Raw genomic sequence first — 27,793 nt, 5'->3', positions numbered from 1 at the left:
ACATATCCAAAATATTGAAAATACTTTTTCAATTTTTCAGCAACTCTCAATACATCATGTCCTCCAAAACATTCAGTTTCCATGCTTTCAAAAGCCATTTTTGGACACTGACTTGAAGGAAGACATGAGTTTTCAGTTTATACAGGTAGTCACTCATTTTGTGGACAGCCATGTCCCAAATATTAGTCAAGTATCCAATTCACTATAATTGTGACACAAATTTTTAACTACTTATACAAGAGCTTTCACAGTGTGATTAAATGGCACTGCCGTTATCAGGGACTACCTTCTGGACTTCTGCAGGAACCAAAAAATTTGTGTGTTTGAGCAATTGTCTATCAGGCCAAAACACTAGTTTGCTTGAGAATACTGAACTGAATCAGTATTCAGAACTCTTCAAGCATAAATCTGTAATACTGTGTGAGTTTGGGGCCCCTCAAATCAAGAAAGGCTTTGATAAACTGGAGCAAGTTCAATAGAGGTCCACCAAGAAGATCAGGGGGCAGAAGCACTTGACATGTGAGGAGAGGCTGAGGGAACTGGACTTGTGTAGCCTGAAGAAAAGAAGGCTTGGGGAAAAACTGCTAGCAGCTTTCCAAAACTTAAAAAGATATTATTAAGAAGATAAAGCCAGGCTCTTTACAGGTGTGCATGTTAGAGGATGAGAGACAACATACTCTATTGAAATGGAAAATTTCTGTCAAGGTAAGGACAGTCAAGCACTGGAACATGTTACATTCTTCATCCTTGAGGTTTTCAAGACCTGAATGGATAAAGCTTTGGGCAGTTCAGTCTGACCTTATAGCTGGTTGTGCTTTGAGTAGGAAGTGGACTTCTGAGGCCCCTTCAAACCTGAATCATTCTGTGCTTCTGTATATTCCTGCTATGACAAGGTGACCCGCTTAGTGGATGAGGGAAAGGCTGTAGATGTTGTTACCTAGACTTTAGTAAAGCCTTTGAACTGATTGGTTCAGTACTGAACTAAAATCCAGAATCTGAATGCAATGGTAAAATCAATGGAAAGACTCCACTGATGTTAGAATGCACTGGTCACTCAGTTACTGGTTCTACAGTTCATGTTCTGTTGAGGGAGTCAATCCACTTTACAGCTGTTTGCTGCCAAATATATGCTTATTTCTGTTTGCAAATGCTACTGCTTTTTCCTAGACAGTTTTATTTGTCAGAGAAAAAGGCTTTGTCCTAGGTCAAAAACATGTCATAGAATAGAGGTTTCAAGAAGAACACTGCAATTTTTTGTAGGACTTTATTGAATATAGACCATATAATATTTTTCTCTGTAACTATAATCAAACATAAACATAACTAAGGTTATGGAGAGAATTGACTTCTACTTTAAATAACACAAGACTGTTCGAAACAGTCTTCATTGTGTATTTCAAATTATAAGTCTGATTTACAATAATTTCAAGATCTTGGATACAATAATTACATGCTGGAAGTTCCACTATGACCATCGAGATGAGCTATAAAATGTGAAGATATTTTTTTGCACAAATATTTTCAAAGCAAAACAGCTATTTTTGGAAGGGCATATCAATTCTGTTCTGTACGAATTTAGGGTTTGAGGGGTTTTCTGCCTTATATGCCTAAGATAAGAGAAATAAATGTAATACAATGGTTATAGTATTATTTTTCTAATTAAAAGGTGACAAAGAATTATCTACATTCCCCCAACAGGAATATTACACTACAGACAGAATGTTCCAAACAACACAGGCATAAACAGAAAGAAAGTCATTGCTCTGAAAATTTAGAATTTACGAAGACCATCAACAACACTTTACTTTTTAAATAATGAGGTTACAAAACATGAAATGCAGTTATATTGACTGGTCAAGATCAAATTATTTTAACCTCAGAAGTTTATTTTGATCTGTGTAAAACAATTAATTGATGAAAAAGTACATCTCCTTAAAACCAAGGAAATTATATTAATCAATAATACAGCTAACTTCTTTAACTTCAGTTAACTTCACTTAAGAGTTATGTTTTTGTACCAGTAGGAATAGGTGTAGCTATTAAAAATTAATTGGCATTAGCCTGATTGTCACTCCTATGCAAAAACGATGTCATCACTGGAATCTGAGCAAAATAGGTTTTTGCCTGGATATGCTTATGTTTTATTCTTTGAATAAATGCTGCTTCATAAGCCTGAAAGGAAAAAAAATGCAAATCCCATTAAATACAATTAAAATATCTAGCAATCTACATGTTGCTTCATATTTTAGACAGCATGAACAGTGACCCTGTAATAAACTAAGCCAGATAATTTATTCATATATGATACCTAATGAAATATTTTGTAGTTCTATACTGCTACCTTATGGCCCAGTAGTGAAAATGACTAACTATACCTTGTGAAATATTAGTCACCTTTTGAAAACAGAAAAACTTCCAGCATTTTTTATCTGTTCAAGATAAAACTTACTTATTTCTTTTCAGGTAAGAACATTTGTACTTACCTTTGAAAATTAAAAAAGGCAATGCTTAGATATCAACATTTGCAAGGTGATGACTATAGGAAATTTCCTTGATAAGAATCAGAGTGATTATTTACAAATAATCATGGCAGCAAGTATTTTGCCACATTGCAGTCAGCCTTTGTGTTCAGTGGTGATGTTTTCTTAAATTTCTAGTGATTAGTAGTAGCTCAGATGATGTAATATAAATAACCAGAATATTTAGTTGAAAAAGCTCTTTGCTATCACTATAGTCATTGTTATGAATAATTGCGATTAAAGAAAGTGCTTGAGAGGCCTTTTTTTGTTTCAGCGAATGAGAAACATCACTCATGTATGACATTCTAACTTTGTTTCATTTTCCTTATTTCACACTCTTTTTTCTCTTTTTTTTTTTTTTTTTTAAGAAAGGTTTGGCCATTACCAGTGAAGAAAGGTGACTCCTCATTATAGCTGGTCCACTTCTACTTTTGTAGCAAGAGCTAAGTGAAAATACTTACGATTTTTAGGTAGGCTTGCATACCTAACCTGTTGCTCTTCTGGCCTAATTCCCATCTCCACTGAAGCTCTGGACCTAACCAAGTTAATGGCATCTCTTTGACTATGACATCCAGACTTATGAAGTTAAACCAGGTAAGTGCATAATCAGAAACTTTGCCTGCTGTAATTCTAGTAACATACATTTATGGATGCAGAGAAGCATCACTAGATTCAGACTGCCTGAATAGCCTTGCTGACTGAAAGTGAGACAGAGGAGTCAATACAGGAATTTCCAGCTTGAAACTGATTTTACCTTTTAAAGGTAATGCTCACATAAACACGTGTCTGCTTGAAGACACAGGCTGGGCACACACAGAGAAAATATCATGCATAGCAGAATTCCCTTTACCTTTAGAATTCCCTGACTGATATATTTCATCCCCAAAGCAAACCTTTCATTATGAGAGCAATTCATTTGCTCTGTCAGTTTAGTGATCACATACTCTTAAGAATTCCAAAAAGAAGAACAATGCATAACAGCTGAAGTTGCATTTGTGATGCACACATTTTGTGTTAGAAATTGAATTAAGAACACCCTGAATAAAAGGACACTATACAACAATGCCCTCAGATCACTACTTACATAAATCAATAACCGAGAGGTGAAAGGCTTAATAATCCATTACTAATTGCAGGACAAACACAGCTCACTGGATTCTCCCATGCCTTAGAAAACTAAATACTCTACCATATGTTGTCCAGTGGAGTGAAATATTTATCAGACTACCACGTTTAGGTATGGAATTTGGGGAGAGTGGTGTAAAAATACAGTTTCAATGACTTCTTTAACAAATTATTAAGCTTTTTAATTCAGAACAGCAATTATGTTTTTATTGCTTAATTGCAAACTGTAAGATTACATTGTCAAGGGTACTTAAATGACATCTATGTAAGAAAATGAATTGAGACAAATTTTATTATAACAACTGTTTAAGTTCTAGACAAAGCGCCATTCTGTTATTTGATGAGAAATTTATATGGCCAGAAACTAATGAGGCCAGAGCATGTGCAAGAGCACAGGCACACAGTTGTCATATGGTTAGTCTTTAATGTGTTTTTCATCCAGGCCAGCTCTTGTCTGATCTCAGCTGAGGGAGTAGCATAGGCATGGCACTGTTCTCAGTAGGCAGCATGGATAAGGCCACTTAGCTTCTTACATTTCTGGAGGGAGAATCAGGGCAAAGCAGAGTTCAGGTACATGGATGCAAGTTGTACGTGCCAGCTGCCCTCTGGACTAGTGCCTGGTTTATTTAATAGTACAGATGTAATCATTTAAATAGTCACAATGGGCCAATTTAAACATGGATGAGTTTAAGGACTAAATTTGGCCAAACATCTTTAGTCACAGGATTCTATTAAAACACAACATAAATATTGTAAAAGATTAATCCCATCAAATTTTACCTTTTGAAGGTCACACAGTTTAACATGTGCATCTGCCTCGTCTCTACTGAGGAGAATAGTGTTCCAGGGAGACCACTCACGGTGCTTATCCCATCTGACCATGACCAAATCATAGAGGTCACTGCAAGCACTGAGAGCTGACCGACAGCCCCATATGTTCTCAGTCAGGTACTGCAGATCTTGATACTTAAATGGAAAACAAGGTTAAGAAGGAAGAAGCACGTTTCATTCTACAACAAAAGCATTGTAACCATAAAAGAATGCAAATTTGAGTAAAAAATTTTTCTATGCATATATCATATAATCACTTGGTTAAAGAATGTCTAGACATACACATCTTCCCTTAGCATGGTGTGGCAATTGTTAACTATATTTTTCTTGTATCATGTCTAAAATATTACATTCTTACTTTGATTGTCTCTGCCAATGGCAATTCATATCTTCCACTGACATCCTCAATGCTTAACTGCTCTTATAAAGCTTCTTAAATCTCATGTTTTTTCTCATATAGCATGCTTAAGCCTGTTCAGACCTTTCTGGTTAATAACAGTAATCCATCTCTGTCATTACTCAGATGAGTTCCCCATTTCATTCTGGGATTCAGAATTAATGTTATTCAACAAATGAGTTATTACACTACTAAATTACTTAAAGTTTACATATAATCAGAATAATCTGCCCTGGAAAATGTGGGAAATTAGGACAAGAAAAACTTCCACCTGTGACAGACCCCAAATCACTGCCTGCTTTGCTTTCTTCCCCTCACTCTGCTGTTGACATATGGAGAGTTCATTGCGCTCATGATACTGTTGCCAAATAAGATTATAAGATCAGGTAGCTATGCTACAATATTAACAAAAAATAATAGAAGGTCTGTTTGTAAAGGTTCTCCAGTACAGAAAGGCCTTTAAATGTACTTTTAACCTATGTCTAAGGTTAATTTATGTCAATCTTAATTTGTTTCATTTACTACTAGTCATCTGAAATCACTGCTAAATCTTGATAAACACAGCCTCTTGAATGAAAGAAAAAAAAATTGGGATGGCAGTTACCACTGAACTTTGGCAAGTTTTCTTGTCACTCTCCATTAGTTCTTCTCTGTATTAGTCATGGAAAATTATTAGAAGATTTTTATCTACAGGACTGTGTAAACAACAGACTTTTAAATAGATTTTCCTCCAAGCTAGCCATTTGAAGACAACTCATTCTTCTAAAAAGAAATCTTGACTTAATTAATTAAATAATGGTGATTATATGTTACTTATTAAATTCCTGACAAAGGATGAATGAAACTATACCAACTCAGTGTTTTAGTGAAATGCAGCCTCATGTATTCTCATCCATCTTGCTTCCAAAATCCAGGAGCCCATGTAAATTCTTGCCAGAGAAAATGTAAGATAAAAGCTGGGCTTAGACCCTCCACTGGTAATAAACTACTACTACTACTGATTCCAAGAACATAGGACTTGTCCTACATCTGGTCTTAAATCTGGTTCCACAGGGCTTCCTTTATTAGGTTTCACTAACTAGCTTCTATTTTCAGTATTTCCTCCTTTTCACAAAATTTCAAATAACTTCTGTATCTTCTCAGAAGACAGAAATTTGCAAGCAGACATAGTAGCAATTATTACTATTTTTGTGCTAAGCTACACATCTCAAAAGTTATCAGAACTTGCAAAAATCTATACTGAGGCGTATAAGGGTCCATGTAGAACAGATCCACAATTTTACTCTTCCTTTTTCCTGGATTACAATTTTTTTTCTCCCTGAAAAATAGGCAAAAGCTTGTTCTATGTTAAAACTTCTCAGGTTATGTGAAAGAGTTTGATTTAAGATACTACTGCACTTTCTAAAGGTAGGCATGCATTTTGCTGTGAAATTTTACAGTTAATTCATTTCAAATTATGTTTCCCCCCCATTTGTTCTGTGCTCACAAGAAACAGAAGTGGCCTTCAAGTACTGTCGTCTGACAGGTTGGGAGCAAGTATTATTGTATCATTGAATGCTCAGCAGGTGAGACTAGGAAACAAGGGTAGGCAGCAAACTGATAAAGGAGTTAAGTGTATTTGTAACTTCAAATGAATAAGACATTGCCATTGGGATGTAGCTCATCAAGAAAAATCAAAGCCATAGTATGTACTATCGATTGTAAAGAGTATGGCATAGTTAAACCTTCTGAAAGAATAAAAGGTAGCCTCAGGCCTTGACATATTTGCTGAACTAGTTCATTTTGATACAAAAAAGGTCTTTAGCTGCAGTAAGTGGAACTTACTGGAACTACCTTAACTCTCACCAACGGGTTTTTGCATTTTAAACCTTATCAGCACTCATATAGGTAGTCAACCCAAACACAGAATCAGTATGCAAGAGATCTGAAGAAAAATCTTTTATCTTATCACAAAAGTCTTGCATCTATCCACAGACAATATAATCAGAGTCAGTAATGGTACTGCACTGGACAATGAATAAAGCTGTCATAGCTGCTCCAAAAGACTTTTAATTGTGTCCAAGTAATTTCTAGATGCCCAGAGATGTTTTCTGGATATAAGTACACAAGGGGACAGACAGTTGTGAGGGGAAGGAAAAAAAAAGCAAGTAGCTCAGAAAAAAATTAATAATTTAAGGAAATGTTAGGGAAAAACCCAAGGAAATTAATGATTTAAGATACAAACCTCTGTTGTTTAGATATTTACAGCTCTAAAGAAAAGAAGTTAATTTGGATGAAAATGACACAGTATCTAGAGCTGTTGCAGTGGTACAACCACAAACGAAACTGCAAGTGAGGGCTTTCGGTGTCAGCAGTTAAGCAGCAGTCATGTTTCAGTGCATCAATGGCCACCAGCCATCACAATTGATGTGATATGATGTGATGTGAGAGAGCTCTAAAAGATTTTGGAGGATGTTTACATATTAAGATAAACTAAGTTAGACACAGACAAAAAACTTTTCAGCTTAAGTGAAAACCAATATAGCTGAACAACATCTACAAAATCCAGGTTCTTTGAGAATATTTCTTAAAGAGGCATGATAATTAAAGAATCCCAATCTTCCTTTTGACAGCTGCCACGGGCAAAGTGCCAAACCACAGCATGGCTTGTTTTGATAGCAGTGGGATATTCATGACTGGCTTTTGTTTGGTTGGTTGATGTTTCAGACATACCAAAAATATAGTTCAAAATCTATTCTATGAATGTTGATGCTGTAGAGATTTTTATTACTAAGTGTCAGAAAGTTCAAATAAATCTATGCTGTTCAATATTTTCAATAAATAACAGTTTGCAATTACCTCAGATTTAAAACTTTCCCGGTGGATGTTGGATGTCAAATTCTTTTGTTGACAAAATAAGTAATAACAACTAAAAGAGAGAATTTGCTGAAGACAGAGGCAAGAAGTGCTTTAAACTGAGTTGTACCAGTAATGATTATTAAGAAACATTAGCTACTTAATAATATTGCAGAAGATTACAGATGATGGTAAAAAATTTAGAAGATTAAAATATTTAGTGAATCCCTTTCCTAATAAACACAAAAATCCCAACTATACAGATATTCTACTGACATAGAACAGGAATGTCAAAAACTCAGCTCTTTTATTTTTTTCCCTCTGAGAACACAAAACAATTTAGTTATATTACTAAAAGAGTCCAAATAATGGGGTTCAAAATCTTTTACTAGCATTATGTATTGAACAATAGTCACAAAAGCATTATTGTTGATTTACTGATGATGCTAGTGTCTTTAAGCAACAGGATGGCCATAGTAGAACCAGAAGAATTATTTGGATCATCTGATTCTTTGACCGGTCAGCTAGACTTCTACTTTCTTTTAATGCATAGCTTGTAACCACTTTTGAAAGTACAGCTATACTTCAAGAGCTTAAGTGCTTCTTCTTTACAGTATGGAACATCCCATATCACGGGAAGAAGTTTTTGTAGCTTTTAGCCTATTTCTCGACCTGTCAACAGCATACACAAAATAAAGGAAAAATTATAGTCAAAGCCATTGGTTTCCATTATTAGCAGTACTCTTTCAGACAGTACCTGAACTAAGTAAACAATTTTAGCATCATCCTGATAATCAGCTTCAGACTTTCTGAGATTTTCTAGTATAAGTTTGTATGTCAAAAATGCATCTCGTCGCCGAGCCTCATTATCAAGTTTGCAACACAAGCGACATCTGCCAATGGTGCGGCAATTAGCAGGAACAGGAAACTCAGTAGATGGTAAGTAACTTTCACAACTATGACAGAAATTAACATTTTTATAAAGCTTTAAGGGATCTGGTGGAACCTAAAAGATTAAAAAAAAAAAAAAAAAGTTAATTTACCACAAAGTATGTTTGTATTACTTGTATTCCAACAGAGCTAGGGTGACACACATTTTACATATATTCATGCAAGTATTCTAATATGTAAAAGCTTTTATGTATGCAGAATGTCAGCCATTCTGGAAAGATGACCACACAGAGGAAACAGAAACTAACTATTCTGCATTTAATTTCTCATATAGAATCTGCCCTTTATGTCAAAGATAAAACCCTGAGATTATGGGCATATTAATATTTTGGCATAAGAACATAAAATCAACAGAGCCACATGTCCAAAAACAATATAGGGGAAGATAATAAACTAAACTTGCTAATGACTTCCTCATCCTCATATTGCTTCATGGGTTCTCAAAAGAATATAATGTAGTCTGTGCAGAGGGCCCAAGTCTGTAATTGGATAGTCTGAGTAGTCTGATAATCCAGCTACCTATTGTGGTCATCTGCCTTTTTTTGAAAATAGCCTGAGGATTTGGTCACTTTGACTGTCTCTTGATGAACTGCCATCTTTTTTGTGGTCTAGAGAAGGTTACAAGATTCAAATATAGGTGCAATTCAGCCTTCAACTCAACATACAGTTAACCAAAAGGTACAGAAGACAAAGATCTCCCATCTCCAGTCTCTGCTATGACACATCTAGGTAACCCTGTTCATAAACCTAGTGTAAAATAACTGTTAGTTGGTTCTAAATCTGACTAACAGTTACTGACAGATTCTCTATTCCTGAGATACCATCAACCACTGTAAGAGGAATCCTCTTCTGACATATGCAGAATACTTGTTGCTGCCTAAAGCTGCAACATACAAGAGTGAATTATATTTTTAATTGTAATCTGTAGTTGGAAAACAATCACATGACTTGAGAGATGTCTATCACTTTCTCCACTTCCTAGCTAAACTTTCTCACAAAGTAGCAACTGGTTGTACAACAGAAGCTCGTAACAGTTCTTGCTTAGGTGCAAACTCATTAGACATCCCTTTGACAATGGCAATGTTGTTCGTTTCTGGATGCATGGTATGCTGTCCCTTGTCTGGTGGTAAGAAGATAATTGCGCTCTCTGTTGGTTCCCCATTTGCTATTACATTTTACTGTTACCATCCCATAAAATCTACCATTTATAGTTCTCAGATTTTTTTATTTCATACATAGAGCTCCTGGGCTCTCTCAGTGCTATCAGCCACTTGTCAGATTCTTATACCCACGTCTATGCCCCATGCTTCCTATATGACTATATAAGCTTATTTGTGTGAAGCCTGTGTACTTGCTACATTCTACATCTTGATGAACTCCTCCAGCGATTCTACAGCAAAATGTAAAATAAAAACCTTTCATTGTTTTCCATTCCCCTTCTACACCAACCTTAGTTCAATGGCCACTATGTCAGACTGCAAAATAAGAATACCTTAAGTATCCTAGCAACTTCAGGGTTGAACTTTGGAGTTTTAATATACTGAAGAAATAACGTACAAATTCTTTTCCTCAGTCCTTCTAAGTTGCATTCTTTCACCTCTCTCGACATAAGATCAATTTCCCTGTCAATTAATTCCACTATTTCCTGTGTTAATTTACATTCATGTTCCTGAAAGAAAACACAAAGAAAAAGGAACACAAACTCCACAACAAGGAAGCAAACAAACAAAATAATTCTAATGCAGGTATGAAAGCAAACTAGGGATTCGATACCAATCATCATTCATACCTCTGTATGTTCACGTAACAATATGTTCATAGAAGAACCCCTTAGTGTCTTAGGAGAACAACCTTCAAGAAAATGAATGTAAACTACAAAACTGAGAACGCTTACAGATTCTGCTTTAAGGGGCCTGTATATATAACCAAAGCTGTGAGGCACTGTAAACCTGGAGGCAATAAAAAATGCTAACCAGAGGCACATAATGTATGCAAAATTTGCAGTCTCCAAAAGCCCCAAGAAATACCTCCCTAAGAAGCTTCCTTTGGCTATGTGATGGGAGCTGTAATGTCTATACAAAGTAATGGTTAAAAAAACCCCCAAACATATAAAAAACCCCCACCCCACAAAAGGCATGAGGGGCTTTATGAGTATGCTTGGAAATCAGTGAATAGTTCAAATGCTTAGGAGGAGATTTTTCAGAGTCAGATAAGAGGTAAATTTGTTCAATGTTTTCTCACCTAAAATAGTGCACTAATTTACAGGAATTCTAGAATTTGTTCACTACAGCAATATCAACTTGTATCAAGACAGGTAGGAGTTCATAAACCAGCAGTGCTCCCAGTGCTATATTGGCTTTAGATCAAATTCTGGTACTACCAAAGTAAACAGCAAGATGTTTATTTAATAAGACCAGGAAGCAGCATTCTATTCTAGTTTGACATCAACAGTATCATCCTGAAAGTACCTTGAAACTCATATTATTATTTTGTACAAGAATAAGTAAATAAATAAAACAAATATGAAAGACTAAAAGAAATGCAACCAGCTTCTAATTTGCTGGGAACACTGGCAGCAGCAATGAGAGTGGGGACTGAGAGGCAAAGGAAAAAATGATTAAAAATCAGTATTTGCTACCCATAAAACTGGTAACTCAAACCAACAGAGAGATAAGGTTCTAAACAGACATTTCAAAGAACTGAGAAGAAGAAACAGAAATAGCCACTTAAATCTCTGCCATGGTTTTCATCAAGTTGTTATAAATGTTAAGCTAAACTTTGTACTAAAATTGTATTCTTTATTAATATACAAAAAAAGTCTAAAACCATGGGGTTAAAATTCTAACACAACTTGAAGAAAAATGTGCCCATCACAAAATGAAATATGAATTTAGAGTATATCTAACTAGAATGTAAATTACACTCTTATGACAGGTGGTACACTACGCTTTCTCTTGCTGCCAGCTGATCATCCTGGCACCCGTCTGCCAGAAGGATTGCTTATGTGTCAACATAATTAAGTGACTGTATCTTTAGGAAGTACAGCTTCAAACTAAACATAAATAGAAAAATAAAACATACCTTCACTGTACGTCTGAGTGTTAACAGCACATCTATTCTCTCATCTTTTGGGATGTCGTTCATGCTAATGCTGCGGTAGATTTCAAATAGTTCTCTGGCATGGAGTGTGTACTGTGTATCCATTTCAGTGATTTTTCCATCATATGCTTTCCATCTCTTAGGTTGTGCACACTTCAGAAACAATTTATATAACTCTGAGCTATTATAATCTGATCGCCAGCTGAACAAGTGCATTACATTACATCAAGTTTCATCACAGGAAATAGGGACTTAACATCAATGCTTGACTAATACAAAAGGCTAATTCTATTGTCGATTTTTATACAGTACCTTTTCCACCAGAGCAAGTAGTCAATTGCACACTTTGTTTAAAGTTGCAGGACATGAAAATTTTGACTTACGGTATATTAAAAGTAAATAATATTCTCCTACAGGGATATGCTCTACTTCTTTGAAGTGAATTTAGTGACAGTAGTGTTAGAATACATTTGCTCTGTATTTCATCTTGTAGTCATAAATCCCTCTAAACTATCAGTAAAAATCAATGGGACTGTTGACTGTGTAAAGATTGCAAATTTAAGGCCTCAGAGTCTACTGCGGTACAAAATATCTCCAGGGAACTGTTCTATTTATGCTAGTTATACAGCTGGATAGAAGGCATAGACTTTGTTAAAGCTGACTAAGGCAAAGTATGAGTTTACAGCTTATCGTATAATTCACCTAGCTTCTTGTTTGCCAACTTAACCACATACCATATGCCTACTACTTCAACTGTCTCTCTGCACACCTTTAACTTTTATACACTGTGAGGATGTACACGGTGTCAGCTGCCCCACTCAGTTTGAAAAGTCTGACCATTTCAAGAGGGCTGTTTTGGTTGCAAAACACACTGTTACATAGGGAGCCAGGTATCTAAAACAAATAGAAAGATACTCATTCTGTGTATTAATTATTCTCTTTCACTGTATTTGCAACTTGAGTGTTCACAAGCACTTGTGAACTTTGCAGTCTCAGTGCGAGTTAACTACAGCAGCACTTCATGCAGCATTCACATGCCCAGTATTTTTCTGGATATGACTCCAGCATTGACGTAATCATTATTTTGACCAAATATACAGACTTGCTATGGTGATAAGTCATAAAAATACCAAGAATATTAGATAGTTAGAACAGATATGATTAGTCACCACCACAATCAAAATAGAGCTCTCCTCACTTTTAAATAAATAAATTACAAAGTTAGGCAAGCAAAAGAAGGACAAAATAATTGAAAAAAGGATTTAACACTGAATAACTGACATTTAATTACATTATCAGTGGGGGTAGAACTCTAATTAAAGGAGGTATTGCTAATCAGAGGTCACAGTTGAGAGCCAAAACTGATTAAGAAATGCAATATCAAAACTAGACATTAGTAAAAATAAAACTCTTAATTCCTCAGTAAAATCTTTGAACTTCTGCAAAATTAGAGAGGCGATTTTCTCTCTGTCATGAAAATGGAGCATTCTACTATAACTTCATGACTTTGTTTCACTATCTTTGTACGGTACTAGAAATTCTAAAAAAACAAAGCAAAACAAAAAAATCAAGCAAACAGCAAAAAAACCCCACCAACTTAGAAGCTATATCATGCTGTAACTCCCTCCTTTGTATGGTGGACTGTACCTACATTTGATTCTCTTCAGTGAAATCACTTTCATGATAAGACAGAAAGGTCATTTGCTTATGTGAGGGAGAGTCAATGGGCAGAGTTTACCCTAGGAAATGGTTATTAAAACTAGGTTCTTCTGATAAATTTGCAACAAACCATATATGAGCTAGCAGTCTTGGTATTCCACTCTGCAAATGACCGTTAACACAGTCAAATTATATTATGATAACATCTAAATTATTCAAAGCAAGATATCATATCTGTAACTTCTGTATTTTTTCTTACTACCTCATCATAACTGGGTATTATATAAAATAAAATAAATTAGAAATTATGCAGCTTTTACTGAAAAAAAAATACAGAGGTCTCATCAATATAAAGATTTCCAGTATTTCAGAAAGAATCACATGCTTTCTGATTTCAGGACTAGTTTCATATATTCAGGATTAATGCAAGAAAACTAAAACTTCAAGATTTTTTGCCATCTTCTTCTTGCATTTTAGTCTGTGGCAGTGCTGTGGAATTTACAATAATCCTGTTATCTGTATTACTTCAGAGAGCAAGACTACTACAACTGCACTCTGCTGCCAATGCATGAAAGCAAAGAAAAGCACCTGAGGAGAGAAACACACCACCACAGACACAGAGAGAAAAAGGTAAGAGAAAAAGGTAAGAAAAGTTAAAAAAATCCATAGGCTGGGTGCAGAAATAGCACAAAGCATGAAAGGTATGAACTGAGTGATAGTTAATAATTACACAAAATCCTTTAAGAAAATATTATTGCTGTACAAAAGCTTAATCAAGTACTTCCTCTTCAAAATACAAATGCTGAAGAAGAACGAGCTCAGCATAAAAAAAGAAGCCCCCAGAATGTAGCGTACACACAACCAGTAGCAACCACTGTAAAAGCACACATGCGTGAGGAGGAATATGCTTTAAGTAGCAAAGAAGGGAACGAAGGTTTCCATGGAGAAGCAAGTTTCATACCACATTGGCTATTGCAGCAAAGTGAAATGCTTGCAGTCTTCAGAGGTGAAAGCTGTTATTTCAGCTTTAACTGGCAAGTGTCCAGATTAACACTACCAGCTCAAAGTTCAAGAAATAACTGAATAAGCTATAATCTAGCACTCCAACAATAAATTTCATACTACAGTTTAAAGTATTTAAATTCCATTGTTATAGTCATAACAAACCATTTGAGATTTCCAAAAATCTATTTTATTTATTTTATTTTTTAAGAAATGCAGAAATGGTTACTTTCTTTACCTCTAAGTTAGGCTGCTACCTATGTCAACATTTTAGTACAACACTAAAAACCCTATAGCTGACATGATAAAAAAACATGAAAAGAAAAAGTTGCACTAGTTCAGAAGCTCACTAGATTTTCAAATTAAAAAGAAACCAGTCTCTTTAATGAAAAACATAATTTATAAATTTAAAGTATGTATAAACAAATTAGTAGTAAGTGCTGCAGAAAAGTGTCCACTGTTTGGAAAAAGAGAGCATCTCTTGTCTCTCTTGTGTCTCCTGAATCTCCAAACATCAATTGTCTCTAAGAATTCTGGTAGTGAAGAACATTTTGCTTCTGATTCCTAAAGGTAAGAAAACTGTACAACTTGTGAGAATATATACTGGAAGTAAACTATATACGTTAGGACAGTGGAAAGCAGTCCTTAAAGGAAAAATAGAGACTCAGTTAAGAGAGAAATATATTTACTTTCACTGTTCCAGGCTTCTTTTTCTGAGAAGATAACAGAATAGACTGTAAATAGCAAAAGCAAACATTTAACATATAAATGATTCCAGGTTTTGATATCATATCGAAATATTTAGTTTTCTGGTTTTTTTCACTCTTGAAAGCAGTAACATCACAGCAATAAACTTGGTAATACTTCCACCAACATTTCAGATAAGTAATTTGTTCGTAATGAAGAAAGGTAATAGATTTTATCAAATCACTTTTTACAGCCCAGTTCCCATACATCAATAATAAAAAGAATGAAAAAAAGTCTCTTTTGGCCAAAACAGCCACTTTTACTTTTGAGCACTAAATATTCAAAGTTTAAAAATAAATAAATAAATAAATAAACTATTTCTGTTGCAGTATTTTGTTTCACAATTATGTCACATACTATGAAAACAGCCAGAAAATGAACTGTTTCTTTTTTCTGAGGGGGTGGACTGCTGGGACATCTACCTAAAAAGGACTTTTTTTGTATTTTACATCAAGGTGCCATTGTATCTAATGCCATTCTAAATCATCTTTGTGTATGAATGCTCATCCTTGTTTTATAGATAAAAGCCTGAAGAACACTTGTGTTAAATTTCATCCGCTAGATTTTTCAAGAATAAAATCTCAAGTTCTAACACAACTGAAACTAGTGAATTAATAACTGAGTTCAATATGATATAAGACTCAGTCAAAGCTCTTCCGGGTTTCTATCCTGTACATTAAAACAGAGTAAATGCTTTCTTTAAAGACAGACATATGATGACCAGGCCTGTGCTCAATGGGGAATCAAATGACAAATCTAGTTTCTGAAGGATAACATTTCTGAGGGAAGAAGAAGAAAAAAAAAAAGAATCAATTAATCATTCTGGAGGGTTAAAGTTTAATTTTGCAAATACTTGCTTAAACATTTGCATATAAGTTTAAATGAAATAGCAAACTTTTCACTATAGAGAACAATGAACAACCAGAGGGAAAATCACTTAGTCATTAGTTTTGATTAGTGAAACTGAGTGTTTTTGAAAGAAGCTGATAGGCAGATTTTTAAAGTTTCAAAAACAGAGTAGGAAAGAGCATAGTTTCATGCATGAATTCCTACATCATTGCAATGAACACAATACAAAATATAGAATGGTATGCAATATCCTGATGCTTTATAACCTCAGATAACCATTCTGAATTGTTAGAATTTGAGCCTTTAATATTGTTAAGAGTGCCATCAGAATCATGTTCTTTATGCAGAATAATACAAAATTCATCCACTCAGCGCTATTGTTTTATATTATATATACACACCTGAGATTTACCATAGACATAGGTAGTTAACGGTCTTAACGATGCACTGTTAGTCCTTCAGCCAGTCACAGGGCTAAGAAATTCTTAGCTTGGAAAAAGAAATGTACTGAATTGTATTGACATGAAAAACTAGATAATCTGGATATTTATAACATTAGCATTCACATGACTAACTGTTAAAGCTACAAAAGTTACTTTGGTATTCTTTATGTTCAGCTTAAACTACATCACTGACCTTATCCAGAAAGTGCAGTATTGCTTTTTGTTGATTCTCCTCATCTGCATTTAGTTTGTGTCTCCCAATGGCAGCAATCAGCTGTGTCTCTTTTTCCAGAAGTCCACAAAATGCTGCCTTTCTTTCAGCTCCAGTAAGAGTTCTGTTAATCCATTCGGTCTCCTCCTGCCTCCATACTACAGATACAAATATTTTGGGTATTTTTATAAGATGTTTTCCAGTGAAACGTCTACTTTCATATTTAAGAAATACTTAATTTTCAATATTCATTAAAAGCCAGTTTCTATGCTAGGGAATTGATTGTTATGCAGAGTTTTAATACACTCAAAAAGGCCCAGAAATGAATGTAAATTATACAGATGTTCTGTGAAAGTATGTGTGTGTACATCAATTCCAAACTGCCAATTCATACTACAAACTCAAAGATGGGTTAGGATAAAAAGGAGCTCTATGTGAAAAAAAGAATTTAGCTCCTGTGGAAACATGTGATTAAATTATTTCTTCACGATTTTGCATCTAAAATAACTGTTTCAGACTCAAACAGCTCCAAAAGGTATGAGCAATAGGAACTTTTCAAACAATTGCTCATCAAAGTCACAAGAAAAGATACCATGGAGATCTTCTCAACAGATTAAGGACAGCATCTTACTGTAGTACCACTAGTACTCAGTGCTGACAATATTACTGCTTCTCCCTGCATAAATGAGTAAAACCTAAAGAAGCTTGAAGTCCTCCAAAACTGAGATAAAACTTGACTGACAGGTCTTACTGAATGTTTGAGTGGCATCTATCTTTTGCTATCTAAGGCAGAAGGATGCACATTAATAACTAGACAGATGTTGCTTTACTCTCCCTTTCCTCTTCTACAGCAGAACCCTTCAAATGGAAGTGGCATGCAAACCACAAGATAATAATGACAGCAGCACGTGAATCAGTATACGCCGTGTAAGAATCTGGCCTTCTGACTCTTAGGGTCAAATCACAAAACCACAGGTACATGCTGCACTTACAAGTTAAGACTACTTAATGACAGAAACATACAGATGTGTTTCTATCAGGGTTTATTTTGTAGTATTCATATTTTTACTAGAAGCACTAGTACACAGACTATATGCCCTTACAGAAATCTGTTAGCAAAATCAAACTGTGTTTACTGAATCGTGTTTTCCTTTGCATACACTGTAACAATTTTTGGCTTTTCTGAAAGCCAAACATATCTGGAGTTTTGCAGGGAAATTTATAAGATCCAACACTTCAACATTCCTGAATAATCTCTCAAAGTGTTGTTATCGTTCCAGAACAGTTATGCAAAAGCAAAATCCAACATAAAGAAACAATCTAATAAGTGATGCACACTTACTGAAAAAGCCTATAACATCCTGTATCAGGTAAGATTAGAGGCAAGAGGAGAGAAAAGAGGAAGGTTTATTTTCTGCATGTGCTTCCTTATGTTTTCCATTTTAAAACATTTTAATTAATTTCCTTAAGGCTCTCCAAGCTTTGGTATTAATATGACAGCTGTCTGACAAGTTCTCAGTACCCAGAGATATATTTTTAAATAAAGCCATTTCAGCAAACAAAAGCACTGTATAGAATTAATTTACATGAAGCTTTATATGCCTGAAGGGGGCAGCAACTTCAAAGGTAGAGCTAATAAATACAGTAAGCAATTCTGTACTTACAGAAATGAAGAAGCTGTCAGTTATCATCAATACTCACCTCCTGATTCACCATGTACATGCAATCAAGTTAAAAGCATTTCTCTTAGATTATGTTTTACAGACATTTTACTCATTATCATTTTTATTCCATTTTTTATAAAACAAAGTAGTTCATGCTTTTCAAATAAATAATGAATGTCTCTATATGCAGACACACTGAATATACAGACGCACCATACAGTCAACAGGCAATTTTTTGTACCAACAGGAATTGCTTGTACTGGTTGACCCTGTAATAGTATCCCCCTGTTGTGATCAGGAGCAATAACCTTCACAGTTCTCTAGAGGACAAGTCTCATTCTATTACTGTCACAATGATTTAGCTTGTATAGACTGCTGACACTACAAGAATGTAAAAGTAGTTTCAGATGCAGGTAGAAAAAAACCCAACTTCCTAGAACCACTAAGCTCTATTAAAATAAACAGCGTGACTACAAGTCTCCATGTAGAGAAGCAACTAATCAACACCAGTAAACAAAACACAAACCAAAAAGACTGATAGCAGACCATTATTTTTAACAAAATGTTAAGAACTTTCAAATACTGGGGCTTGTTCTGTTCCAGTTTTGAAGTGGCACATGCTTTTTCAGGTTGCCTAGATATTAAATTCCTGAGTATGCAAAGCTGAAAGTTTCATTATTTGTGAATCAAATGACATTAAATTAAGCAAAAAGAGACACGTAAATAAACACAAGTTTTAAATCTGAAAATATTGGGAATATCAGCACTCATTCACAATTTTGTCTGCTTTGTTGTTTCTATTGCAAATAAGAGTCATTACCCTTTAAAAAAAAAAAAGCGGATCATACATTTGATAGCACATTAGCTAGGAAGCAGTTTTTTAAAGAAAATAATGCAGGAAATCAGATACCAAATAATAGCACTTGCCATAAGCAGGGAGGGAAAAAATTGTTACTTTAGTACCTTGGCTTTTGATTACCTAGTCAGACACCTTCAACAGGGCTTGAGTCTTGTGGAGTGAAAAGCTAGCCAGCTATGAAGAAATTTGGGGGTGGGGAAAACAACCCCTAACAAACCACAAATGTTATGAAGATACCATTCCCAGAATTCTAAAGTTTAAGAACAGTAATAATTTTTATATTTGGCACAAACAGTAATATTTGTAAGTCATTTATACATTCAGACAAACTATGCCCCACAAAGTATGAGAGCATTAAAAGATTAGGGTATAACTTGGGAATTCTTGAATCATGATCCTAAGCTCTATGAATAACACACACTACCAAATTTATGCTCAGTTTATCATGGAAGAAATAGCTGGAATGGTTTAAGGTAGGTCATGTGGCTTTGTAATAAAGCAGGTAATCCATTAGGCCAGTTCTACTATAGGGACAGTAATGTCCAAACTGACAAAAAGTTATACCATAAGCAAGTACTGTAGCCTTGGATAACATATGAGTTGCTACAAGTCACAATGCAAGCATCTTGTTTGAAAGGAGACATTTAAAAAATAACTCTTGCAATTACATTATATGCTGGTGCAAGTCCACTTCTTTCTATTACTTTGTTTTTCCAAAAGCACATTCTCTAGGTTTTTTGTTACATTTGCAACATTATTCTCCTGTAAGTTATGTCAATTATCTGTAGTATTCACCTTATTTTTCCAGGAAAATTTAGAGATGCTTGCCTATATTAGACACCATCCTCTCCAACAGGAAAAGTAAGTCTTTCAGGACGCCCTGTAGGATACCTAACAGATTTTAAAATTTTGACCACGGCGTTTCGTGAAACATGGAATAAATTAAAGCAGAGAAAAAACAGAAGGAAAAGAAGACTAGGACAAAAGGGATAACCTCAGTCATGTATTGTAAAATTCTGGCCAAAAATTTAATCCATTATAAAGAAATGTCTATATTAAATGACGAAAGATGGATCTTAATAGTAATTTCTTCACAGTATTATTTTCAGCATCCTAAATGTAGAGTGAAAGATTAAAGTAACTCTGATCCAAAAAAACAGTTGCTGTTCCTCCAGCTGACCTGAACACTAGAGATGAATGAAAAAAAACAACCTCAGAAAAAACCCCTGCCAAATAGCATTATTCTACAAGCAGATTATTTCCTAAAAAGGTGTGACAGTTTTGACTGGGATGGAGTTAATTTTCTTCACAGTAGCTTGTGGAGTGCTATGTTCTGGATTTGTGATGAAAACAGTGTTGATAACATAGGGACGTTTTAGTTATTGCTAAACAGTGCTTACACAGTGTCAAGGCCTTTTCTGCTTCTAGAAATATATGAAAGTCAAGTAATTCTTTTAAAATGAAAGAAATTCCACTGTAAGTCAAAAAAATCAAGGAAGTATCTATAGAAACATGTCAAAACCAGAAGAGTTTGTTTTAAACAAACTGTACTCTTCTGCTGATTTAAGAGTATCCCTTTAAGAAAAAACTTACATTCTAAAGCATGGTACAGTAGCTCAAAGTCTTTTTTTGTTTTAGGGTTCAGTCTTCGTTCCTGTTCCCTTCTCAGTTTTTCATCTTTCTCTTTTTTTCTCCGTACTTCTTCTTGTGCTTCCCATGACAGCCTTAACCTCTTTTTTTCCCTCAGATTTTGTACGACATTTATAGCATGCCAACGACGGAAATACGTCTGTAATACTATTACCTATATGTGACACAATACCAAAGAATCATGAATTCATGACAATACAGAATGGGTTTTTTTTTCTTAACAGTTATTTTTTCTACCTACTTAACCACATTTTCTAATACTTATCTGGTACTCAAACTAATTTAAACATTACAAAAACAGTCATGTACTGTTACTCTAAACACTAGTATGCTTACTTATTTAGGTAACTGCAGGAGTTTAATCAGTGAGTACAGTGGAGAAAGTAGGTTCAAGTAATCAAGTTAATGTATAAACTGCAATTACTTTTTTTTTCTTTTTCAAATCTCTCCTTAAAAAACACCTTTTTCATGTATTGTTTTTATTCTTTTCAGCCTTGCGGGCAGAGGTTCTCATTTTACTATCCATTTATATAGTGTCTAGATTAGGAATATAGACATGTTTGCAAAATTTCTTTTAAATTTCTAAATACAAAAATCAACACACATACACACAAAAATCAACTGCACTTTATTTGTAAACAAATAATGAAAGTGAAATTACCAATGCTGTTATGACAGAACTTAAAAAAGAAAATTTAAAAATCCACCTTCCAAAGCTGTGGCCATTAAAAACTAGGGAAATGTCTATACTAAGCTAAGGGTGCACAATGCACAAGCCTGAGCTTCTGCCAGCTGAGTTAGCACTTGCACCACAAGCAGTTTAGCCAGGTTGATACCATGAGCTAATAAGCATTGTTCAGCATTGAAGGCTATCAAACACAAACCCACACTAATATAGTTACGCTGTCTCTAGAGATATCTTAACCTAACATTTCTCTTGAATACATCTTCAGCTAGTATTACAATATGGAACTACACTGCACTGTGCAAATCCATCAACTTGAACCAACACCAAGATGATGTCTCTCTACCGTGCATTATAGATTACCTACAGATACCTTACAGATTTCAGTAAGTGGCAGTAATGATCAGAGTAAAACATATTGGCATTCCTGAGGAAACGGCTACCTATCTGGGTTTCACTTCTACAAGACCCTTATTGCTGTCAGCTGATGCTGACCAAGTAAGTTCTTACAGAAAACTTCTACCCAGAATAATGTCAATCATGTCAATATAATTATCCTCGGACACATGGGGAACCATTTAATTACATGCAAACTATTTTAAGTAATCAAATTAATAACTAGACCATTTACAAAGCAGTAAATGATGTTGGGTGTACTTAGGTGTGCAGTCACCGAACACATGGTTTTCAAAAAGCAATTTGGAACACCTAAATGGCATCTTCTGCACAATGACTATACAGAATCCATCATCAGAATCGCCCACATGAGGCGACACAGCGCACCAAAGAACTCCACAGGCCTGTTGCATGTGTTTGAACAGCCATGTTCTACCTTAATGCCAAAGCAGGAGCTTGAACACAATCCAGAACAGAGCAGTATGCCAAAGGTAACGTATCAGGCCTGTTAAAGCCAAAAACCACAAAACCCATAAGCTGAATGCAGGTCTCCTAAATCCTAACCCAATACTTTACCCATTTGAGGCCATATATTAAGCATGTAGAATCACAGAATCAGAACAGTTTGGGTTGGAAGGGACCTTTAAAGGTCATCTAGTCCAACCCCTCTGCAATGAGCAGGGGCATCTTCAACTAGAGCAGGTTGCTGAGCCCTGTCCAACCTGACCTTGAATGTTTCCAGGGATGGGGCATCTACCATGTCTCTGGGCAACCTGTTACAGTGTTTCACTACCCTCGTCCTAAAGAGATTCTTCCTTATATCTACTCTGTACCTTAGGTCCTTCTAAAGAGATGATGAGAATGCCATAGGGACAAGCCTATTTTAATCCCTAATGCTCTATATGGAAGCTTAACTGTCACTGTAAGTCAGAAATCAGTAAAATCACAATTATTAACATTTAAAAAACCACAAGGTCTCAAAAGTCATTAAAAACACTAATATTGTAAGTGAGCAGACACACGCTTCCCCCATATCTGAAAGATTACAAAAGGGGAAGATTAAGCAGACATTTTGCAGCTCACTGTTAAATTCACTCTTTGAACACTCTGAACACTCATTAAATATTCAGATAACCTTTGTAATACTTCATTTTACAAATACAGTTTCAAACAGATGAGAACTTACTGCTTCAAGTCTACGTTTATGGTATTCTTCTGCTGTAAGATACTTCCCAGGACTTATTAACTTGTCAGTCATGTTTGACACATACAGGCCAATTTTAGCCATCTGTGTTGATGTTGTATTTTTTGTTTGTTGTGTCTTATTTTTTTCAAAAGCCGTCTGGGGAAAAAATGCATGTCAGATTATAACAAGATATAATTAGATTTTTTTTCCTCATTACAGTAAGTGGCAAAATTGGCTATTTATAACAAAAATCACAAGACTAATGATATTCATCCACTAAATACTTAGACTCAGTTGCACACTTATTGCTGATATACTTCCTCATTCCTATGGGAAATAACTGTGTCAACATTCTATTCTGTTTGGTAAAAACAGCATTCTAAAAAGACACTACAAAGCCATTACCTGTGTTTCCCTACAAAATAACTGAATTCCTTTGTCGGGTTGCTTTTTGGGTATCGTTTGCGATCCTGCGTTATGAAATTCAACTCCTGTTATCCTGTTCTTAAATCCACCCAGAAATGGTTTATGATAGGTAGGTCTTTCAATTTTAACAACCACATCTTGAAATGAATCAGAATCTGTTAAAATGGAAATTCCAGGATATTGTTTCTTTTAGTAACAGATTGAGAGTAGAGCATGATTATACATAATGACACTCGTATAAAAGCAGCATTTACCTCTTTGTACTCTGACAGTTACGACATCAGGCATGTGGTAATCCTGTTGAACTGCTTTCCCAGGAAAATATTTCTGATCAAGACATAACTTCTCAGACTGGATAGTTTCATCAAAGTCAGCCCTAGTCCTCCTAAGAGCTTCATCATCCTCAATCATACTTCCTAAAAATAAAATAAAAATTAATTCCTAATATGCTTCTCAAAACAAACAAATAAATAAAATAACTCGAGTTTACCCTGAGATGATTTTATTGAAACACTGCAACACAGAATAACCATAGATTTTTGAGCTGAAAAGACAGTCTACTTGAAAGCTGAAACACTTTTTAAAGAGCTATCCAACATAATACTGCCACCACATAAAAAGTCATTCATACCACAACTTACTAAACCTGCTCCAGTTTAGACCTGATCCAAGTATACAACAGCTGAATCACTGTTGTCTTTCACACAATACTTGACATGGTGTTTATTCAAAGACTACATTCTGAACCAGATCTACTTAAAGCTCCAGAAACTACTTCTTTCTGATTTAGAGATAAGAGTCTATCTGGCTTTGGTACAGTGCCCTTCCCAGGAAGCGATCACCAGCTACTGAGAATGAGAGCACCTGAAGGCAGCTCAGCCAAGAGGAAGGCGGTCAGCAGGTCCATCCTCCAAAGGTCACTCACTGTGCTCGCCTGCTGAACGGGATGTGCTACTGTCTGCTCTGAAGACCGAAGGAAACGGGGCACTGAATTCGAAAGAGAAAGTAACACAGGACGCCCAGAATGGAGAGGAACAAGTGCAGGAAATGACAGAGTGTTTCAGGGACTGCCGGAGAAAGGCATGAAGAATGGAAGGGTGGCAGGTGACAGGGGAATCTGAGAGACGTAAAATAGTAAGGTGATTGCTGTGATCTAGTCTAAACTGTTAGTAGCCCATGTACTCATGAATTATGCACTGCTGTTTTTCAAATGTGTGTACAAAAGACATATACGTATTCACGTTTCTGAAAATGAAGATCACTATAAAATGCTGTATTAGTCCATAAACTGCTACTGCATTTTGAGATAAAGAATACCTTCTTCACCTTTTCGAGCATGTTTTATGTAAGAATTTTAAAAGTCACTTCAAGACCAAAAACCATAAACGGGGGGGGGGGGGGGGGGGTACAAGAAGCCATGATCAAGCTGAAGAAAAAAAAATGTCTTTAAAGCATTAATGTCCAATATTTTAATAACTTCATTACCTGTCACTGTCCCACTTGCTGTATTCTCTGATAGTACTGAGTTTTGAGATGTTTGTTCTTCCCTTTCTGAATTTCTTAATTCGGGTAAAGTAAAATAATTCTCATTTGTTACAGGAGATGTGCTCTCAGGTGATGCGCTGAATGGGGCATCTGGCTCAAATACATCTTGCTCGTTTTTTCTGATCACTTCTTGATTGCCTAGTCCTTCGCTGGGTAACTCCCACTGTGCTAAACTTGACTGCTCCTGTTCCTTCAGAGCTGACTGCTCCAGAGAAGACTGCTGCCCACAGCCCTCCTCCGACTGGGCCGTGCCTGTAGCTTCTGAATGCAGAGGCTTCTGTGCGGGGTCCCCGTTCCCGGCCTCCCTGACTGCTCTTTCTTCTGAGGATGCAGGTGGCTGCTCTGCACCTGACCTTTCCGTTATAACAACTTCAACGCAACTATCCGATGTATCTTCCATTTCCTAAAGTATCAGTTGCACGTTTTTAACCTTTCTGGAAAAATAATCACAGTATCTATTTAAAATTGCATACTAGCACATTTCTACTACCACACGTATGGGTGACTCAATATCCTGAAAAGCTTTCTCTGTATCTATTCCCACGTAGCCTATTTAGAATAACAGCGTGAGGTCTCTGCTTCCACCAAACGCAATACACCTGACATCTTCTCACCGGTGTCAAACATAACGCTCCCTAGCGCTGCCAGCAGGCAGGCAGCGTGACTCTTTCCTAACGCAAGCCTCCACAGAGCAGTATTACCCGCTGACAGCACACCTTTAAGGCTTTCCGTGCTGCCACTGACGTGACATGGGCTGGAAGAATCCAAAACCCATATTCATGACAAAAAAACCCAGCAGCAAACGGGAAGCAGCTCCCGGCCGGAGCCGAGCAAACGGGTGATGGCCTACCGAGCGCCCAGCTCCGCCGGCACCGCCGCGCGCCGCCCGGGGCCCGCAGCAGCCCTTAGCACGGGGCGCACCGGGGGCCGGAGGGCCGCGGCCGCTGCTCGGCGCCCGGGGGGGCTCCCCTGCCCGCCCCGCGCCCCCCGCCCGTTCCTTTCCCGCCTCGCAGCTCTCCCTGGCGGCGGTGCGTCGCGGTAGCTATAGCAACCGGAGGGGGCGGCGCCTCGCGCAGCCCGGGGCCGCTGGGCGGGGAGGGCCGGGGGCCGCGAGCATGCGCACTGGGGCGGGGGTGACCGCGCGGGGCTGCACGGGCCGGGAAGGCCGAGAGGGGGGAAGGGAAGCGGTGGGACGGACAGAGGCTGACAGACCCTCCTGGCTCCATTCCACTCCTGCGCGGTTAACGGAGCTACCGCAGGTCTTCAGACCGTAGCACCAGCAGCAGCTTGTGGTTGCTGCCTCCGGGGCGGCCTTGCCCGACCTCTGTTGGGTCGGTAACTGCGCCGGGCACCTGCCAGTGTGGGCACACCCACGCTCCCGACACTTGCCCTGGCCTACGCTGTGATCCACGGCAAGGTGAAGATCAACTCTTAGGGGTTTATAGTGACCTTAATGTAAGAAAACACCATTTTCCCTAGATTGTAGCAGAAATTGCGCTAATACGCAAAACTGTTCCTGGATATTAGGAAGAGCAGGTGTGTTTGGATGCTGACAATCCCCACCATCGCTTCCCAGCTCCGTGTCAGCACGTCGCCGCACGATGTGTTCAGCTGAACAGTGGTGCTCTCCCCTGGCAAGTCTGCGGTTCTGGTGTGGAAGCAAAGTGGAAGCTTTGAGTGGAAGCAAAGACACACCAGAATTAAAACCACATGAAACTGAGTTTCTTGGTGCTTAATGTGTGGTTTCTGAGACAACTCTTTCAAGTGTTTCAGCACACTACAGGAAAACAGACTACACTCAATTCACACAACCATTTTAGAGCTGAAATACACAGTTCTGTGTCACAACTCTAGGAGAATCCTGAAAAATTTCTCTTTCAGCAGGTATATCCATAAAAGCATATCCATAGTTGGTAACAGTATCCCATGATCACTGTTACCAAGTTTCACAGACTTTGTCAGGCATTTGAACATAGCCTGCTTCCCATCAAAAGGACAGAAATTTCCCATTACTACCTTTTCTCTAAATTTCATTCTCATTCTTTCCTATGCTCTTTTCTCTAAAACCTGGATCAAACTTGAACTCAGGGTAGAACAGAACCGGGAGTAACTCTAGAAAGACAGTGTGTCATTTTGTCACTATTATATAGTCAACTTGATTAAAGATGCAAACACATTTTCAGTTTGCAAGATTTTACATTTTTTTCTAAAGAAAAGCATACATGCTGTAAATTTTTAAAAAGCTGCTTTCACTCATCCTCCCTTTGAACACAATCAGAAATTATTTCAGAGATTAAAATGGAGTCCTTTTCAGAACACAACTACTCCAAATAGATTAAGCAGCAGATAGCACTTTAGGAATAACAAAAACCTCAGTACTACTGCTACCTGGCAATCTGAAAGTTGTTTTTCTGGTTTTACAGGCTCTGCCTCTATTATGTCCCATCCTTGCAAATAGGGCAATTTTCACTCCCATAATGACCTCAATCAGATGATCTCAAAGTGTTTTAAAGATCTAAAGTTTATTAACTCTTAAGTCTTTCAGTGATTTACCTTGCCATATTACAGCTGATAATGATGACATCCTTGGCATCATCATGTATTTCCAACATTGGTAATGGTGAAAAATCAAGTAAAATCATTACAGGTAGTCTCCAAATTATGCCTTGCTAGCACATTCATCTTAAAACAAATTATTTGCAACATAGTACTTC

General features: G+C 36.6%; 1 protein-coding gene across 1 annotated transcript; it reads right to left on the bottom strand.

The window, feature by feature from the left end:
- Positions 1-1,250: 1,250 nt before the first annotated feature.
- Positions 1,251-25,479, bottom strand: IQUB (IQ motif and ubiquitin domain containing). The gene is made up of 11 exons (XM_074870149.1): positions 25,020-25,479; positions 23,789-23,950; positions 23,514-23,689; positions 23,109-23,264; positions 20,785-20,995; positions 16,651-16,826; positions 11,740-11,910; positions 10,151-10,327; positions 8,465-8,713; positions 4,425-4,610; positions 1,251-2,172 (listed from the first exon to the last, which is right to left on the bottom strand). Exons 1-11 carry the CDS (start codon positions 25,477-25,479, stop codon positions 2,047-2,049), a joined length of 2,250 nt encoding a protein of 749 aa, XP_074726250.1. The 3' UTR covers positions 1,251-2,046.
- Between the last annotated feature and the right edge of the window lie 2,314 nt (positions 25,480-27,793).

The sequence above is a fragment of the Strix uralensis genome, chromosome 5 (assembly GCF_047716275.1).
Source record: "Strix uralensis isolate ZFMK-TIS-50842 chromosome 5, bStrUra1, whole genome shotgun sequence".
Classification (NCBI taxonomy): Eukaryota; Metazoa; Chordata; class Aves; order Strigiformes; family Strigidae; genus Strix; species Strix uralensis.
This window is presented reverse-complemented; position numbering and strand designations above follow the sequence as displayed.

Excerpts from the sequence above, each read along its gene's own strand:
- IQUB (XM_074870149.1), bottom strand. The coding sequence starts at position 25,479 with ATGGAAGATACATCGGATAGTTGCGTTGAAGTTGTTATAACGGAAAGG. Across the intron at positions 20,996-23,108 it reads ATAAACGTAGACTTGAAGCA|GTAATAGTATTACAGACGTA; the intron begins GTAAGTTCTCAT and ends TGTCACATATAG. Across the intron at positions 11,911-16,650 it reads TACTGCACTTTCTGGATAAG|TGTGCACAACCTAAGAGATG; the intron begins GTCAGTGATGTA and ends TTGTTTCTGAAG.